The 17,287-nt window shown below is 50.7% G+C and overlaps 1 protein-coding gene across 4 annotated transcripts in view; it reads right to left on the bottom strand.

Annotated features, from left to right (window-relative positions):
• The window catches only part of SCARA3 (scavenger receptor class A member 3), a 78,191-nt gene that overhangs the window by 34,986 nt on the left and 25,918 nt on the right, over nt 1–17,287 (bottom strand). Inside the window, exon 6 of one of the 4 annotated variants that reach the window (XR_001720108.3) lies at nt 683–787. The exons of 1 other annotated variant lie outside the window; for it this stretch is intronic. Coding sequence is in view for 2 of the 3 variants with exons in the window: in XM_009455082.5 (XP_009453357.3) it covers nt 6,176–6,627 (452 nt within the window). In the remaining variant the exon portion in view is untranslated. Of the gene's footprint in view, nt 1–583; nt 788–4,411; nt 6,628–17,287 lie in introns of those variants that run through there. 2 more of the 4 variants (XM_003311686.6, XM_009455082.5) reach the window with 2 other exon arrangements.

Here is a 17,287-nt window from a genome sequence, read left to right as displayed (position 1 = left end):
CTCCCTCCTGCTCAGTACCCCATCCAATTCCAGCTGCCTTGGCAGCCGCAAACTCCAGTCACCGTTTCTTCTTCCCATGAGACTATGGCTCTGTTTGGGCTCCACTTCTCTGTGTGGTAGTTTGGAAAGTGGCCCCGGACAGGAAGCTAAGGTGAATCTGGAACTTGCCTTTTCTGTAGGTAGTACAGTATGGGGAAGCTAGTTGCAACTCAGTAACTATTTGTTGAATGAGTGAAGGAATTCAGTGGGATCCGCACACTGCCTATTAAGGTTTTAAATGTGTCTACGTCTGGAAGAAGGGAAGCCTGTGAAGCTGAAATGATGACAATGATGGATGATGGGGAACAAGCAAGTCCCAAGTTGTAAACTTGGGGAACATCCTCGTCTGGGAGTTCAGAAGGAGAAGAAACCATCATATTACAAATCTGGGTAAAATCACGTGGATATTCCCTTTCTCCCTTTCCCTATAGGGAGCTGTGTTTTATCAGAAGGCAGAGTGTTGGACGCAACAGAGTTGGGTTTGAGCAGTGGTGTCCAAATATTTTAATCACATCCCCCTTAGTAAAATAAAAATTTAAATCATCTTCCTAATATAGGTAAATTTATTTATTTATAAATTATTTTCATGTACCATAATTGGGTAGTGTCTCAAGGCATAATATGCGCTTAAGGGGATGCTTACCATTAAGGATAGTAAACAGATTCATTTTCAAATTATATTCTTGGTCATCCTGGGCTTTATGGCTGGCTTCATATCATATCCAATTATGTGAAAACAAAGTGTGACCTAGAATAGATGAAACACATTGAGATGTTCTAATATTTAATAGTTTGTTCCTCACTTCAGGGGATTTTGTTGGACACCTATGTTGGAGACTTTGGGCTTAGGGAAAAGGCCTCAGGGAAGTCGGGGGCCTGGCTGAGGTCAGCACCTGGCTTCCTTTGAGAAGTTGCCAACTCTCCCAGCCAGAAGCACACTCCTGCTGCCATCTCCTGCACTGCTCTCACTGGTGGTGTTAGTAACGAGGCAGCTGGAACCGGGAAACCCAGCAGCCCTCAGTGTGAAGCCTTGTCACAGCTTTCTCACTAGCTGGCTCTGGGAACTTGAGCAAGTTGATTCTGTGGAACTCAGCAATCTCAGATGCAAACACAGGTCTCATCTAATTTCCAATCCCACCTTTCTGTAAGAAGTAGCTCAGTATAGCAGCTTCTAAAAATCCTGGGTTTGAAACCACTTAACATCTCTGTGGCCTTGAGCGAATGAGTTAGCTTTTCTGAGCCCTGTTTTCTGATCTATAAAATGCAAACACACTTTGCTTGTGAAGATTAATTGAAATTATATACATAAATCAAAAAACAATATTTTTCTATATCTCCTACACCTGTGGCTCTCAAGTTTTATATGGGGCGTCAGAATCCCTGGGAAACTGGGGGAAGTACACGTTCCTCCCCCACCTCCCCACACCCTGTCCCGCCCCATTCCTCCCATCCCACCGCATCCCTGATTCTGAATCAGAGTTTCTGGGGGGGAGGCCCACAATCTGCATTTATTTATTTATTCATTTATTTAGAGATGGAGTCTCACTGTGTCACCCAGGGAGGAGTGCAGTGGTACAATCTCAGCTCACTGCAACCTCCACATCCCAGGTTCAAGCAATTCTCCTGCCTCAGCTTCCCAAGTAGCTGGGATTACAGGTGCACACCACCCTGCCCAGCTAATTTTTGTATTTTCAGTAGAGACGGGGTTTCACCATGTTGGCCAGGCTGGTCTTGAACTCCTGACCTCAAGTGATCCACCTGCCTTGGCCTCCCAAAGTCCTGGGATTACAGGCATGAGCCATCGCACCCAGCCCGGCAATCTGCATTTTGAGGGACTCCTGCCTGCTTGCACTGCACCAGCCTGTGTATACCGCCTGCCACACCAAGCACAGAGTCTTGCACTTGGAAGTGTTCAAAAGAAAACAAAAGGGCAAGACAGAAGAAGGCAAGCAAAACAAAGGGCCTGTGCTCCTGCAGGTCAAACAATCCCCAGCCAGGCTGCTCAGCACACCACCCACAGGTCAAGGCTTGCCAGCCCAGCCTAGCCCAGCCCTACTGGAAAGTTCACTGTGGTCAGACCATGTTTTTCAGCTCTCTGCTCTCCTCTCCCGTGGCTCTGTTTTGACAGGTGTATCCAGGGCTGGCGCAACAGAAGTTGTCAGCTCAGCCCTGGCTAGAGACGAGTTGGAGGGAGGGCAGAAGGCTTGCCCAGCCCCCTGTCCTGCCTGGGTTGGAGAGGTGGTGAGGTCGCCAGGGTGAAAGGAGTGGGCTGGCCTGGGGTTTTTAGAGGCACTCAAAGGACATGAGCCAGGTCTGTGGCTTCCAGCAAGCCCCTGCTCTCCTTAGAAGGAGGCCCAGGCAGCCTGGCACGGTGGCTCACGCCTGTAATCCCAGCACTTTGGAAGGCTGAGGCGGGTGGATCATGAGGTCAAGAGATCGAGACCATCCTGGCCAACATGGTGAAACCCCATCTCTACTAAAAATACAAAAATTAGCTGGGCATGGTGGTGCACACCTGTAGTCCCAGCTACTCGGGAGGCTGAGGCAGGAGAATAACTTGAACCCAGGAGGCGAAGGTTGCAGTGAGCCAAGATCACGCCACTGCACTCCAGCCTGGTGACAGAGCAAGACTCCATCTCAAAAAAAAAAAAAGAAAGAAAGAAAGAAAGAAAAGAAAGAGGCCCAGGAGTGACTTCAGGGCTTTGCAAGTCTGGTGGGGATTAAAATCACCCCAGTGGTGAAGGCTGGGCTTCTAATCTGGAGACTGAAATTCCAATGGCTGTTACCACTCAATGTGGGTTCAGACTTCATCGCCTTGGCCCTGGAAAGTTCCAGAAAATAATCGAGCAGGGCAGGAGAAGGAGCACTTGGTTAGAATTGCAGGACAGAGGAACACAGCATGTCAGATTCAATGGAGGCAAGACCAGTCCACTCCCTCTGTTTTCTGATGACGAAACTGAAGGTCAGAGAGGGCCAGTGCTAGGCCTAAGGTCCCACAGTGATGAAGGGCCAGCAGGGCAGAAGCACAACCTGCCCCGTTTCCATGGCCACCGAGGCACCTCCATCATGGAACTCACTCAATCACCCACTCTGAGGTGGGTTTCATCCATTCACAAAATTTATGAATATAGGGATTCTCAGCATTTGCTTCAAGCTTTGCAGTTCTAACTGTCTGTCCCCTTAAACCCCAGGTTCCGCTGTTTGGATTTCAGTAGTACCTAGAGCTGTCCAGATCCTCCAAAGGGCCATATTAATACTAAGAGCAGTTTGATGACTTACGACAGGGAACAGGATTGGGGCGGGAACACTTCCCAAGAAATATGTGGTAGGAGGCTTCCTGAGGACCCTCACCAATAGGAAAGTAGCCTGAGAACTGGATCTACCACTAGCCAGAGACACCAGACTGGAGTTCCAGCCCCAGATGTGCAGCAAACCCCTCAACTGCTCTCAGTCCTTGGTTTGTCCCATGAGAAGTAAAAGACTTGAGCCTCAGACTCCCCCAGGTCCCTCCCAGCTCTCACAGTTCAGGGAGCGTGAAATGAGACATGCAGGGGCTGGTGTGCTGGCTACTCACCTGCAGAGGAGCACAGAGCACACCCACTGTGGCCCAGGAGGCTCTTCACCCATATAATAAGTCCCACCGTGACAATGGCTGATGTTTATGGTGTGTTGAACATTGTCAGGTGCTGTGGACATCTCAGATGTCAGTGGGGAGGAGGGACCTCATGCTACTCACTATAGAGGAAGCGGTAAGGTCCATGTGAGGCAGCCATGTTTGGCCCCATCCTCAATCCCCTGCCCTTTTGCTCACTTCCTCAACTAAGCACCAACCCACCAAAAAAACTCCAAAAAAAAACAAAAAACAGGGCCCCAGGCTTGCACTAGGTCACATTTTGCCAGTGAGTGAGGCTGCTGTGCCGACTCACAGAGGATCCGGCTGTCCTCTTCCGTAATCCGCAGACCCTGCCAAGCCAGGCCCCTTGGTGCAGGTCTGGCCTGGTCTCTGCCTCCTTTCCTGTTCTATCTCCTTGTCTTGGAGACAAAAGCCAGAAGCAGGAGGTATCACTCACATGTCCAGGCCTGCCCTGTTTTCCAATCTTGTTTTAGCCAAAGAGCTCCAGGGCCAGGCTGCAAGATGCATTGGGCTTAGCATTTCCCCCTCTGTTCCTGCTCTCTCCGAGTAATTCCCTCAGACACTCTTGGTCCCTGGCCGAACTCAGTGTTTCTAAAATGAGGTTAGACCCAACTCCACAGTGAGATTGAATTTCTGGGGGACCCTCGTCACTGGTTCTCCTTCAGAGGCCCACCTGGAGTGCAGCCCTGAAGGCATCATGCCCCCAAGTCAGGCAGAAAGGACTCAAAGACACCTCACTCCTGGAAATAGCTCTTTACTGAGTCAGTAATACTATGCAGAATGGTATTATCATATGTGGACAGGAGAGTTACATGGCCGTGGGGTGTGCAGTGCAAACCAGTTGCACATCCAGGACAGTCAGGAAGGTGCGGAAAGGCTTTGAGCAGGGAAGGGCTGGTCTCTGGGTCCGTGTTGGGAAGGAGATAACTCTATGCCCTAACCTTGCGGGCGGTGGCGGGGGTGGTGCCTGAATCTGTTTGAACATGAAGGCAAAGCAGCTTTAGAGTGTAGCCAACAGGAGACCTCCACCCGGTGGGGTGATTTCCCAGCGCCCCTCTCTGCCAGTGTGTGCAGGAAGTTGGTGGGTGCCAAGGAGTGATGACACAGGGGGCCTCTGTGAGTGTCCAGGCCCTTCCCACTCCTAGTCCAGCTGGCTGCCCATGCAAAGAGGGCTCGGGCCATTGTGGGTCCCGGTGGGACAAGGTCGGCATGCAGCTGTGATCAGGAGAGCCGTGTGCGGGAGGCGAGAGCTGCCCTGTTGCAAGGGGTTGGCCCTTCTGCAGCCTGATCCTCCCCACCACTCCAGAGGAGCCCCCTTGGGGAATGGGGCAGGCCAGCCTCAGGGAGAGCAAGGGAGGCAGCTGTGCAGAGAGAACCTTCTGGCCTGCCTCTGTCTCCCATCTCCACTCAGGCCCAATGTTCCAGGGCCTGCAGAGTGCCCCCATGCAGATGAAACTCCTGCTTGGATTCCTTCCAGGCTGCTCCTGAAGGGCAGAGGCAAGGATGAATTGAGGAATTTTCTGGACACGTGAAGAAATAAATGTTGAACTTCTCAGGGGGCGCTGTGTGCAAGGCCAGAGAATGTCAGCCTCGTGGCCCCACTGTGCTGTGACAGACAGGGACAGCTCCCAGGTATGCTGGTCCCCTGCTTATGGGGAGGGTCTTGTGGTTGCCAGGTCCACTTTGCCTCTGGAGTTTTGGCAGTAACGCCCCACCCGCAAAGGTTTCCTTGGGGCTTTTCAACCCCGGGGAGCCCTGGGAAACTGCTGGCCAGCATGGGTGCCCAGAGACAGATGTGAGACCTTCCTCCCGAGGTAGCTGCCTCCCTGGCAGGCTCAGTCACAGGAGAGGGGGTCTTCCTCTGCCCTCTCCTCCTGCCCAGCCAGGGAAACCCAGTTGGCCCACCTGGCCAGCAGAAAAATCTGTGTATGTGCATGTGTATATATGTGTTTGTGTGCATGGATATGTGTGCAGTGCATGTGTGTGTGCGTACATGTGTGTGCCTGTGCACATATGTGTGCATGTGTGTGTGCCTGCATGTGTATGTGTGCATGCATGTGTGCCTGTGTATGTGTGCCCATGTGTATGTGTGCATGTGTGTGTGCGTGCATGTGTATGTGTGCATGCATGTGTGCCTGTGTATGTGTGCCCATGTGTATGTGTGCATGTGTGTGTGCGTGCATGTGTATGTGTGCATGCATGTGTGCCTGTGTATGTGTGCATGCATGTGTATGTGTGCATGCATGTGTGCATGCATGTGTATGTGTGCGTGTATGTGTGTGTGCATGCATGTGTTGCATGTGCACATGTGTGTGTGAGGAGGGGCTGCTTTCCTATGGCACAGTCACTATGGGGGAGCCCAAAGCTGCAGGGTCAGCCCTGGGGAACCCCCTCATTGGAATCAGAGGACCACAGCTGTCTGTAGGTGAGGCTTTCTGGGGCCTGGATATGCTCTGCACCCCTCCAGCATTCTGTGTGACAGTGGCTCTGCCACAGCCCTCCTCAGTAGAAGCTCTGGCTTCCTGGTGGACCTGGAGGCCCCGGGAGACCAGGGGGACCCTGGATCCCTGGTTCACCCTTAGGCCCCATGGCCCCCCGCTGGCCTGGTGACCCTGTCTTCCCTGCGATTCCCGGTTTTCCCTGAGGCCCTGAGGGCCCTGGAGACCCCGGGGGCCCTTCTGGCCCTGGGGGCCCTATGTCCCCTTTTGGGCCTGGCTGTCCTCTCGGCCCTCCAGTTCCAAAGCTGCCCTTTGAGCCTTTGAGGCCTGGGAACCCTCGAGGGCCAACAGGGCCCCTTTCTCCCACAGGCCCGGCCTCTCCAGGTTGCCCCTGAGGACCCTGGGGTCCCAGGGGGCCCAAGCTGCCGGGGTCTCCTTTCGGGCCTCTGCCGCCAACAGGCCCTTTCACGCCCATATCTCCTTTGAGTCCTCTTGGTCCTGGAGGGCCGGGGGCACCTGAGGTTGGAGAGAAGATGGGAGAGGTCAGTCTGTCAGGGGCTCCCCACCCGAGGCTCGCCCATGAGCAGAGCGGGCACGGCGACAGCCCGAGGGTTGAACAAGTCCAGCGGACACTCATTTCTCACTGCAAGGCTTGCCGATAGCTCCACACACACACTGAGGTTAGGGAACAAGGGGCTGGCCAGCTTCGAGAAGGGGCCAAGGTTGTCCAGGATTGCCTGTCCTGCTCTGAGGCCAGTCTGACCTCCTGTACCTTCTCATGCATGGTCTTTGACCACTGTATTCACCCCCACCCCACCCCCATGACTTCTCAGACATTTGGGAACAGGGTTCAAGTCAGGTGACATGGAGGAGAAAACCAAGAAAGTGGGGCATGAGAAATAGGTGTGTCCCAGTGTGAGTAAGTGGGCACAGTGACAGCCCAGAGAAAGGTCAGTACCTCCAGGAAGCCCACCCTGATCACCCAGCCTCTTCACTGAGCTCTTAAGGCTACTGTGTTGTGAGTCTTTTCATTGACACATAGAAAGAGAAGTCACCTCACAGTGAAAGCAAACACTGGGTACTCTCTGGTGGGCCCTGCTAGACTGTGCAGCCCTAGGAAGATGGCAGGAGCCACGGCTCACATCCCAGCCCTGGACACAGAGCCTGGAACGCAGTTAGGAAAACTCAGTATGTGCTTGAAGAGGGTGATTCACCAAGCAGCCATGGACCCTCCTGTGAGTCTGGCTCTGCATGAGGGCCTGCGGGAGTTGCCAAGATGAAGATATGGCCCTTCCTTAAGGAGCCCTGTCTAGTGCCCAGGACAGGGGACTGATGACCTCATGTCCTTCTGGCTATGTGGGTCTGAGAGTCTCCACCCCTCATAGCTGTGCCAACCCTGAGGACACAAGGCAGAAAGTGGGCCTCTCGGGGGAAGGGATTCTGCATGCTGGGAGCCGGGAGCCCTCCACTGCCGTATCCAGTTCTGCGGCACAGGCCCCTTCATCCTGGCTGATGCTCTCTGAGCCCTCTGCTGTGCCCCTCTCTGTTTTCTTCCCAGAGTGTTTCTAAGTGGAGCAGAGTCAGTGAATACATCCTTTATTATGACCTAAACTGGAAACCAGAGCCCAGACAGAGCCAGCCCCACCAGAGCCAATAAAAACCTTCCAGTCGGTTCCCTGCCACCACCTGCCCTTGCCCACCTCCCGCCACGGGGATGTGGCCCTGCATGGCTCACGTGGCCTGCCAGCAGCAAGGCTGAGATTCCATTGTTGAGTTAGCCAGGGATGAAGGGTGGCCAGCAGCAGTGGCAGCAGCCTGGCCTCAGAGAAGCCGGGAGGCAGGAGATGCCCTTGGCCTGCAGGAGCCCTTGGCAGCTCAGCAGCCAGAGGGCCACGGGCCCAGGCTGATGCCTGCGCAGGAGACACCTCCCCACCCTGGCAGGACCTGCAGGGAACCAGCACAGCCATAGCGTCTGTCTTCACCCTACCTCTGCTCCTGGCGCCTGGGCCAGCTGCGGTTTGGAAAAGCAGAGAGCCATACAGAGGCGGAGACGCCCCATGAAGCTGTCGGCGGTGCGGCAATGCTGGCAACACTGTTCCAAAACCCAGATTTCATCCACAAAATTGCGTGCTCACTCAGCTTCCAAGGGCCCTGCAGCTCCATGACCCCTTCTCCTGCCACTCCCTCCTCCCTGTCTGGGTGGGCATTCGCCTCCTCCTTCTGTCCTGACTCCTCCTGGGCTCACTTCTCCCCCAGGGCTTGTCCCCAGCTCCCTGGTACTCTCTCTCTCCACTCTCGCCTTCTGGGTGGACAAGTTCACAATCCCCATCTCCAGCCTTGACTCAGGAAAAGCCTGAGAAGACTCGTTGGGACAAGGATGCCCTGCCCTGCTCCTACACACAGCTGGGGCCCTCTCACCTTCTGGAACTCCATTCCTTTCTATGCCACCATCTTTGGTGGACAACCTCTCCTCCCTGGTCTCTAAGAACACAGCAGCCAGCTGTGAGGATTTCTTTCTTTTTCCGAGACAGGGTCTTGCTCTGTTGTGGCTGGAATGCAGTGGCACAATCATAGCTCACTGCAGCCTTGAACTCCTGGGCCCAAATGATCCTCCAACAGGCGCATGCCACCATGCCAGCTGATTTTTTTATTTTTATTTTTTGGCACAGATGGGGTTTCACTATGTTGCCCAGGCTGGTCTCAAACTCCTGGGCTCAAGTGATTCTTCTGCCTTGGCCTCCCAAAGTTTTGGGATTGCAGGCATGAGCCATCCCACCTGGCCTATATCTGTGATTTCTAAGGGATTCTGTGCCAGCAGCAAAGGAGAAAAAACTCTCCCTCCTCCCCACCAGCCCCCTCCAGCTCCTCTTTCCCAGGAAGCTCTGGGGAGTCTTTCCCTAGGTGTGGAGGCCCACGTGCCCACATGCTCCTGGTGGATGTTTATGCAGAAGCCTCAGTCATATCATTCCCTTCATTGCCCAGGAGCCACAGCCTAGCGTGAGTAGGGGGAGGATGCAGGGAGAAGGGTTCCCTCCCTCTCTATATCCACCCCTAAGCCACAGCTGCCGCTTCTGACCCCATCTCTGAGAACCCAGATGGGAGTGGGAGGTGTCCCAGGCAGCGGCCGGGAGAAGATAGAGTGGACGATGTTATCGGGGGCCTGTCTACATCTTGTGGGTCTCCGCGTGGGCTACTGATGGGTGCCTGTGGTGCCGACAGAAGCCTCCCTTGCTGCCCGTGTCACAGCTGGCGGATGGAGCTGCTCGGTGCTGGCGTGCCATAGTCAGCCCTGCTCACTCTCTGCTTGCTCCATGCCTTCTTGACTCTCCCACAGGGTGGAGAAGGGAGGGACGTGAGAGCAGTGACATTTGCCAACTTTGTTGAGCGTCTGCTATGTCCCAGGCAGGAGGCTCTTGCTCCATTTTACAGATGACAATGCAGGTGCAGCAGGTGGCCATGTGCTCAAGATAACAGTGCTGGCGTCAGGATTCCAATCCAGACCCGAGAGGCTCTAACACCCAATCTCCTTCCCCGATGCCGCTACCTTGGCTCCTGTGCCACTCCCAGCACTGCCTGGAGGAGGGAGAGGCTGCAATCCTAGGCACTGCCTGGAGGAAGGAGAGGCTGCAATCCTAGGTGCTGCCTGGAGGAGGAAGACCCCAGAGCCTTTTTCTAAAGAGTGCTTTGGGGTCCCCACTGAGTGAGAAGGGGACTCAGAAGGCTGCCTTCCTTAGGTGAGCAGGGCCCCACCTGCCCTCTAGGCCAGGCATGAGTCATGCGAGCAGAGGACTGACAGCAGGCGTGACCTGGTCTGGCTAGGGAGGAAGTCAACAACTGTAGTTTAGTAGTTAGTGTAGGGGCAAGGAATGTGGACAGAGGCTGACCAAGGCCCCTTCAGGCCGGGGTGCCACTGACCCTGCCAGTAACAAGGCAGGGGTGAGGGGCAGAGGAGAGAAGGGCTAGAGAAGGGCTAGTGGCTGCTCTGAGCTGAGGGAAGGCACTTCAGGCCACCAAGGAAGATGGGCAACAGTGGCCGAGGTGCGTGGGAAGGAGAGGGACCGGCACACCCTGGAGTCCGGTGGAGGGGGGCGGCCATGATTACTCAGGAAGCCACAGGCTGTAATCAGGCTTTCCAGGCTCATTAGGGTCCAGCCACAGCTGACCTCACGTCTGGGACCATGGAGTGGCTGGCTCTGTGGTCTGAGCTTGGATAGGCAGGAGGGGGTGGGGTGAGCAGAGTGCCCAGTGTCTCAGGCATCAGCACTGCCCACCCATGGGAGGGGCAGTGCATGGCCCAGGAGGAGCCCATGGTACATCTTATGGTCAGAGGCAACTGGCCAGCTTACAAGGACAGAAGAAAATAAAACAAAGGGGTGCCTCTGGAGGGACTGGCCTGGTGCCGTGGGAGGCACATTGGCGTGGACATCAGGCACCCAGTGTTTGAGACCCAGCTCTCATATTAGCAAAGCGGGTGGCTGGGGCTCAGGCTCCCCTCTGCTCCATGAGAATATTGGCCTGGCTCAGGGACTCTCAAACTTGCTTGTTGCCAACTGAGGGCTGTTAAAAACATGCCCATGGGCTTCGACTTCTGCTTACGATGGACTAGTTTATGACAGATTCAACCTCCCACGGAGAACAAACAGAACTGTTAGAGAAAGACCAAAACATCTTTCTGGAGGCTTTGGAGGGATACCAAGGGCCAAGATCCCAGAGAAGAGAAGACTCATTGAAGTCAGCCTGACATCTTTTCCCCTCCAGGCATTTGTGGATTTGTTATTGGTTTGTGCAAAGAGGCTTAGAAACCAACAAAGGGCTGCAGCTATTAGGCTGAGAAGCTGAGTGGAGTTTTCAGCAGCATCACAGGGCTGAGAGAACAAAAACTGGGTCAGGGCCACCAAACCCTCTTCACTGCCACCTCCGCAGGTAGCTCGTTGGGCCTGAACAGCAGAATGACATGACAGTCTCTGCTTTTTTGTCCTTCACAGGTAAACTCCTGAACACTTCAGTGTGGAAGTAGGATGGAGGGTGGTGCTTATAGAATACATTTGCAGATTGAATCCCTTTGTATCTTGCCCATCTTGGGCTTCTACCTTTTGTTCACACTTTCATTTATTTATTCACTGAGCAAACATTTCTTGTACTTTCCAAGAGCCAAGCACTCTGCCGGGTCCTCGATGAGTAACGCAAGGAGCCTAGGTCTCCAAGCAATTTAGCATCATAATAATCCCTTATGCAGAGCACCCTTTCATATTTTACAAGAACTTGTTCACACCCATTGTGAACACTGATCCTCACAATTACCCTATGGGATACAGGCAGGAAAGGCATTAATATTTCTATTCGCAGATGAAGAAACTGAGTTCAAAGCTTGGCTGGGTGTGATGGCTCTTGCCTGTAATCCCAGCACTTTGGGAGGCCGAAGGTGGGTGGATTGCTTGAGCCCAAGAGTTTGAGACCAGTCTGGGCAACAAAGTGAGACCCTGTCTCTACAAAAAAGAAAGAAAGAAAGTAGCCAAAAGCCCCGCCCCAGGTCATTTAGCTAATACGTTATGATGGTTTTAGTCTACAATTCCCAAATGATAGTCCTAGCATGGACACAGTCTAGCACAGACACTGAAATTACCCTGCAGAGTAGGAAGAGATAAATATTTTATGAGAGACACAAACACTATGAAAGTACCACAGTCTTTCTGTTGAGTAAATGGGGGCTTAGAATTAATTAGAGCTGGAATAGTTCTCAGAGATCAGCTGGTCTTACCCCTTCATTTACAGATGAATGAAGCAGAGCCCTGGAGGGATGAAGTGATTCTGCCTAAAGATCCAGAGCACATCAGAAGCCAGGCTTCTTGCCTGTGCAGTCTCAGTTCCAACCCTTCCATCAGGACTTGGCACCTTCCACATGGCTCCAGCCGCTGCAATCCCTCCCTTTATTCCAGATAGCCGCTCAGTTCCGGCCACGTGGAGACCTCATTGCCAGCTCCTGTGTCACAGCCTGTCTGTGCCTGTCTCTGGATGAATGAATGAGTGACCAGGTCCCCAGAGAAAGGGATGTGCACTGTGTCCCTGAAATTTGCTTTCAATTGTGAGAGATTTTACATGTGGTGACTTTAACAACCAGGAGAGAGGCTGGCCAGTAGACACAATTTAAACAAATGTGCAGACGTTGAACCAAGACTCAGGTGTAGCTCAAACAGATGCCCCGTTTTGCTCTCCACGCATGACTAGGACTCCTAGTCATGGAACTCCACACATGAAAACTCCACGCATGACTAGGACAGCAGCAAGTGTAAATTTCAAGAGTACTATTGGTTATACTTAGAACGGTTCCCCTGTCAACACTTTTGGCGCCATCTCCCTCTTCCCCACTCCCTGCCCCACACCCTATAGCTTAGCAGGACCTGAGCAGAAATGTCTCGTTGGCATCTACAAACTCATGCTCTGGGCATCTCCTTTCCTGGGTGGGCACTGAATTGTGTGCATTTCAGAGCATTGGAGAGGGGTCAGGATTTTAAATCAGAGTGACCCTGTGCTTATTCCTTTAAACTCCCTCCCCCATACTCAGATTACTTTTCTGTAAATAGAGTCACCAACATCTGCCTTGTTTACCATGCAAGGGTTGTTGTGAGGCTGAAATAAAACAAAGTGTGTAAAAGGGCATTGTAATCAGGAAAGCTTTAAATTGCCTTTGTTCTTAGGTTGAACTCAATGAAACCACACACTTGCCAGGGGCTGAACCATAAGAACTATTTACGAATGCCCTTCCCTGGAACATTGTGCCCTAGAGGTCATGCACATACGTATTTTAGGTGAAATACTGTGGGAAGATTTCCGTTACCCTGTCAGGGGACAGGAAATAAATTCGATGAAAATTCGAGAGCCTTCCACCTCAGTGAAATTTCCAGAGGTCAAGTGGAATGGTTATGTGGAGACAGATATCCCTTCTAAGGTGAAGGATTAGTTGTTGCATCAGGCCCCTCCTAAAACCAAAAAGAAGGCACAATGCCTTGTGGGCTGATTTGGACTTTGGAGGTAACATATTCATCATTAGAGTGTGTATTTCTACTCATTTGCCAAGTGACCTGAAAAGCTTCTTGTTTGAGTGGGGCCCAGAACAGGGGAAGGCTCTGCCACAGGTCCAGGCTGCCATGCAAGCTGCTTTGCTGCCTGGGCCATAGGACCCAGCAGATCCAGTGGTGCTTGAGGTGTCAGTGGCAGGTAGGGATGTTGTGTGGAGCCCTTGGCAGGCCCCTGTAGGTGAATCAGCACAATCCCTTAGGATTTTGAAGCAGCCCTCCCATTCTCCATAGATAACCACTCTCCTTTTGGGAAACAGCTTTTGACCTTCTACTGGGCCTTGGTGGAGACTAAACACTTAACCATGGGCGACCAAGTGACCAGTGTTCTGAGCCACCAATCATGAACTGGGTGGTAGCTGATCCACTAATCCATAAAGTTGCGTGTGCAGAGCAATACTCCATCATCAGATGGAAGTGGTATACATGTGATCTGGCCTGAGCAGGCCCTGAAGGCACACATAAGTTACATAAAGAAGTGGCCCAAATGCCCAGGGGTCCCGCTCCTGCTACCCTATCTTCTCTCTCCCAGCCTGCACCTGTGGCCTCATGGGGAGTTCTAAATGATCAGTTGATGGAGGAAGAGAAGGTTCAGTCCTGGTTTACAGATGGTTCTGCAGGATATGTAGGTACCACCTGAAAGTGGGCAACTGCAGTCCTGCAGCCCCTTCCTGAGACATCCCTGAAGGACAGTGGGAAAGATAAAGGCTCCCAGTGGGTAGATCTTTGGGCTGTGCACCTGATCGTTCATTTTGCTTGGAAGGAGAAATGGTCAGATGTGTGACTATGTACTGATCCATGGGCTGTGGCCGATTGTTTGGCTGGATGGTCAGGGATGTGGAAGGAACATGATTGAAAAACTGGTGGCAATAAAATTTAGGGAAGAGGTCTGTGGACGGGCCTCTCCAAATAGGCAAAAATACTGAAGATATTTGCATCCTATGTGAATCCTCACCAAAGGGTGACCCCAGCAGGGGAGGATTTAATCATCAGGTGGATAGCATGACCTGTTCTGTAGATACTAGTCAGCCTCTTTCTCCAGCCACCACTGTCATTGCCCAATGGGCTCATGAACAAAGTGTGCATGGTGGCAGGTATGGAGGTTATCCATGGGCTTAACAACATGGACTTCCCACTCACCAAGGCTGACCCAGCTACAGCCACTGCTAATGCCCAATCTGCTGTGGCAGAAACCAACACTGAGTCTCTGACATGGCACCATCCCCCAGGGTAATCTGCCAGCTACCTGGTGGCAGGTTGATTACACTGGATCATTTCCATCATGGAAAGGGCAATATTTTTACCAGAATAGACGCTTGCCCTGGATATAGATTTGCCTTCCCTGTACACAATGCTTCTTTCAAAACTACCCTCCGTAGACTCACAGAATGCCTTATCCACAGTCATGCTATTCACACAGCATTGCTCCTGACTGAGGAACTCACTTCACAGCAGACGAAGTAGGGCAATGTGGCATGGAATTCACTGGTCTTACCATGTTCCCATCATCCTGAGGCAGCTGGCTTGATAAAACAGTGGAATGGCCTTTTGAAGACTCAGTTACAGCACCAGCTAGGTGGCAGTACCTTGCGGGGCTTAGGAGTGGTTCTCCAGGAGGCTGTATATGCTCTGAATCAGCATTCAATACATAGTGGTGTTTCTCCCAAAGTCAGACTCACAGGTCCAGAAATGAAGGGGAGGTAATGGCAGTGGCACTTTTATTCTTATACTGGTGACCCACTAGAAAATTTTTGCTTCCTGTTCCTATGACCTTATGTTCTGCTGGGATAGAGGTCTAGTTCCAAAGGGAGGAATGCTGCTACCAGGAGACACAACCATGATTCCATTGAACAGGAAGTTAAGACTGCCACCTGGCCACTTTGAGCTCCTTATGCCTCTGAATCAACAAGCAAAATAGAGAGTTCCTGTGCTGGTGTGGGTGACTGATCCTGACTGCCAAGGGAAAATTGGACTACTACTCCACAATGGAAGTAAGGAAGAGGATGTCTGGAATATAGGAGATCCCACGGGGTGTCCCATAGTATTACCATGTCCTGTGAGTAAGGTGAATGGAATATTCAACAACCCCACCCAGGTAGAAATACTATAGCCCAGACCCTTCAGGAGGGAAGGTTTAGATCACCCCAGCAGGTAAAGAGCCAGGACCAGATGAGGGGCTTGCTGAAGACAAAGGGAATACAGAATGGGGAGTGGAAGAAGGTGGTGATGAATACCAGCTACAACCACGTGACCAATGACAGCAACAAGGACTGTCATGGTTATGGTATGTCCTCCTTATATTTTACTGTATTTCTCCATTCAGACATTCTGAATGTAATCAATCCTCCTTATTTTTTTAATGAATATATCTGTGTGTGTGTATAGCCAACAATTTTGTTTTCTGTCTTCTCTTATTCCCTTATTGTGTAACATAACATGTATCTACTCTGTAGCATAAATATTGTTAACTTTACATCATAGTATTTAAGTTACAGGGTATAAGCAAAAGAATAAAATTCACTCAAGGACTTTAACTCCTCTTCAGGGGAAAGTGTGTGTGTGTGTTTGGTTGTACACAGGAGAGTTGCATCACATTAGGTGGAATTATGACCTTACTGTTGTCTTTATTTGGAGATTAAGTATGGTTTAAGGAGATGTGTACAGGTGCCAAGTAGACAAGGGGTGGGCTTGTGATGGTTAATTTTATGTGTCACCTTGACTAGATCAGATATTTGGTCAAATATAATTCTGGGGCCTTCTGTGAGGGTGCTTTAGGATAAGATTAACATTTAAATAGGTAGCCTGGGTCAAGCAGATTGCCCTCCCTGGTGTGAGCAGGCTCATCTAATCAGTTGAAGGCCTGAATGGAACAAAGAACTGAGCCTCCCCCAAGTAAGAGGGAATTCTTCCTGCCTGATGGTCTTCACACTGGGATATCAGCTCTGCGGATTTTGGACTTGCCAGCCTTTCTAATTACAGGAGCCAATTCCTTATAATATCCATCTATCCATCTATCTCTATCATTATCTATCTATCTATCTATCTATCTATCTATCTATCTATCTTCTATCTATATCTATCTTCTATCTATCTCATCCCTATCATCTCTGTTTCTATCACCTCTCTCTCTCTCCATTATTGATTCTGTTTCTCTGGATCTATCTATCTATCTATCTATCTATCTATCTATCTATCTATCATCTCTCACTCTACACTATTGATTCTGTTTCTCTAGATCTATCTATCTATCTATCTATCTATCTATCATCTATCTATCTATCTATCTATCTATCTATCTATCTATCATCTATCTCTATATGCTATTGATTGCTTCTCTGGATCTATCTATCATCTATCTATCTATCATCTATCTATCTATCTATCTCGTCTCTATCTCTTTATCTCTATCCTATCTATCTATCTATCCATTTCTATCATCCCTATCATCTATCTCAATACACTATTGATTCTGTTTCTCTGGATCAATCAATCAATCAATCAATCATCCATCTATCTATCCATCTATCTATACACTATTGATTCTGTTTCTCTGGATCTATCTACCTATCTATCTATCATCTCTATACACTATTGATTCTGTTTCTCTGGGTCTATCTCTCCATATATATATACACTATTGATTCTATTTCTGTGGATCTCTCTCTGTCATACACTATTGATTCTGTTTCTGTGGATCTCTCTGTCTCTCTCTCTCTCTCATACACTATTGATTCTGTTTCTCTGGAGAACCCTGATAAATAAGGAAGACATGAGGGGGATGAGAGGAGAAGAGTTTTTCAGAGTGACAGCCTCCAGGGGCAGAGGGTTGGGTGGTTGGGAGCATTAATGAGGGGGTGGGAAGGGAGAAAAAAAGAGGAGACAGTTTTCAAAAGGCAAGATCTGCTTATTTCTCTATTAGGACTTGGTTAAATAAATCTAAATACAAAAGTCCAGATTTGTATAATAGGCAAAGTTAGAAGCCATAATACCTTTACAAAAGAGGTTTGTAAGGATGTTCTTTTCCTTTTTTCTTTTCTCTCTCTCTCTCTTTTTTTTTTTTTTTTTTGAGATAAGGACTTACTCTGTCTCCCAGGCTGCAGTGC

Source organism: Pan troglodytes, chromosome 7 (genome assembly GCF_028858775.2).
Source record: "Pan troglodytes isolate AG18354 chromosome 7, NHGRI_mPanTro3-v2.0_pri, whole genome shotgun sequence".
Lineage (NCBI taxonomy): Eukaryota > Metazoa > Chordata > Mammalia > Primates > Hominidae > Pan > Pan troglodytes.
The sequence above is the reverse complement of the archived record's forward strand: the minus strand, read 5'-3'. Positions and strand labels throughout refer to the sequence as shown.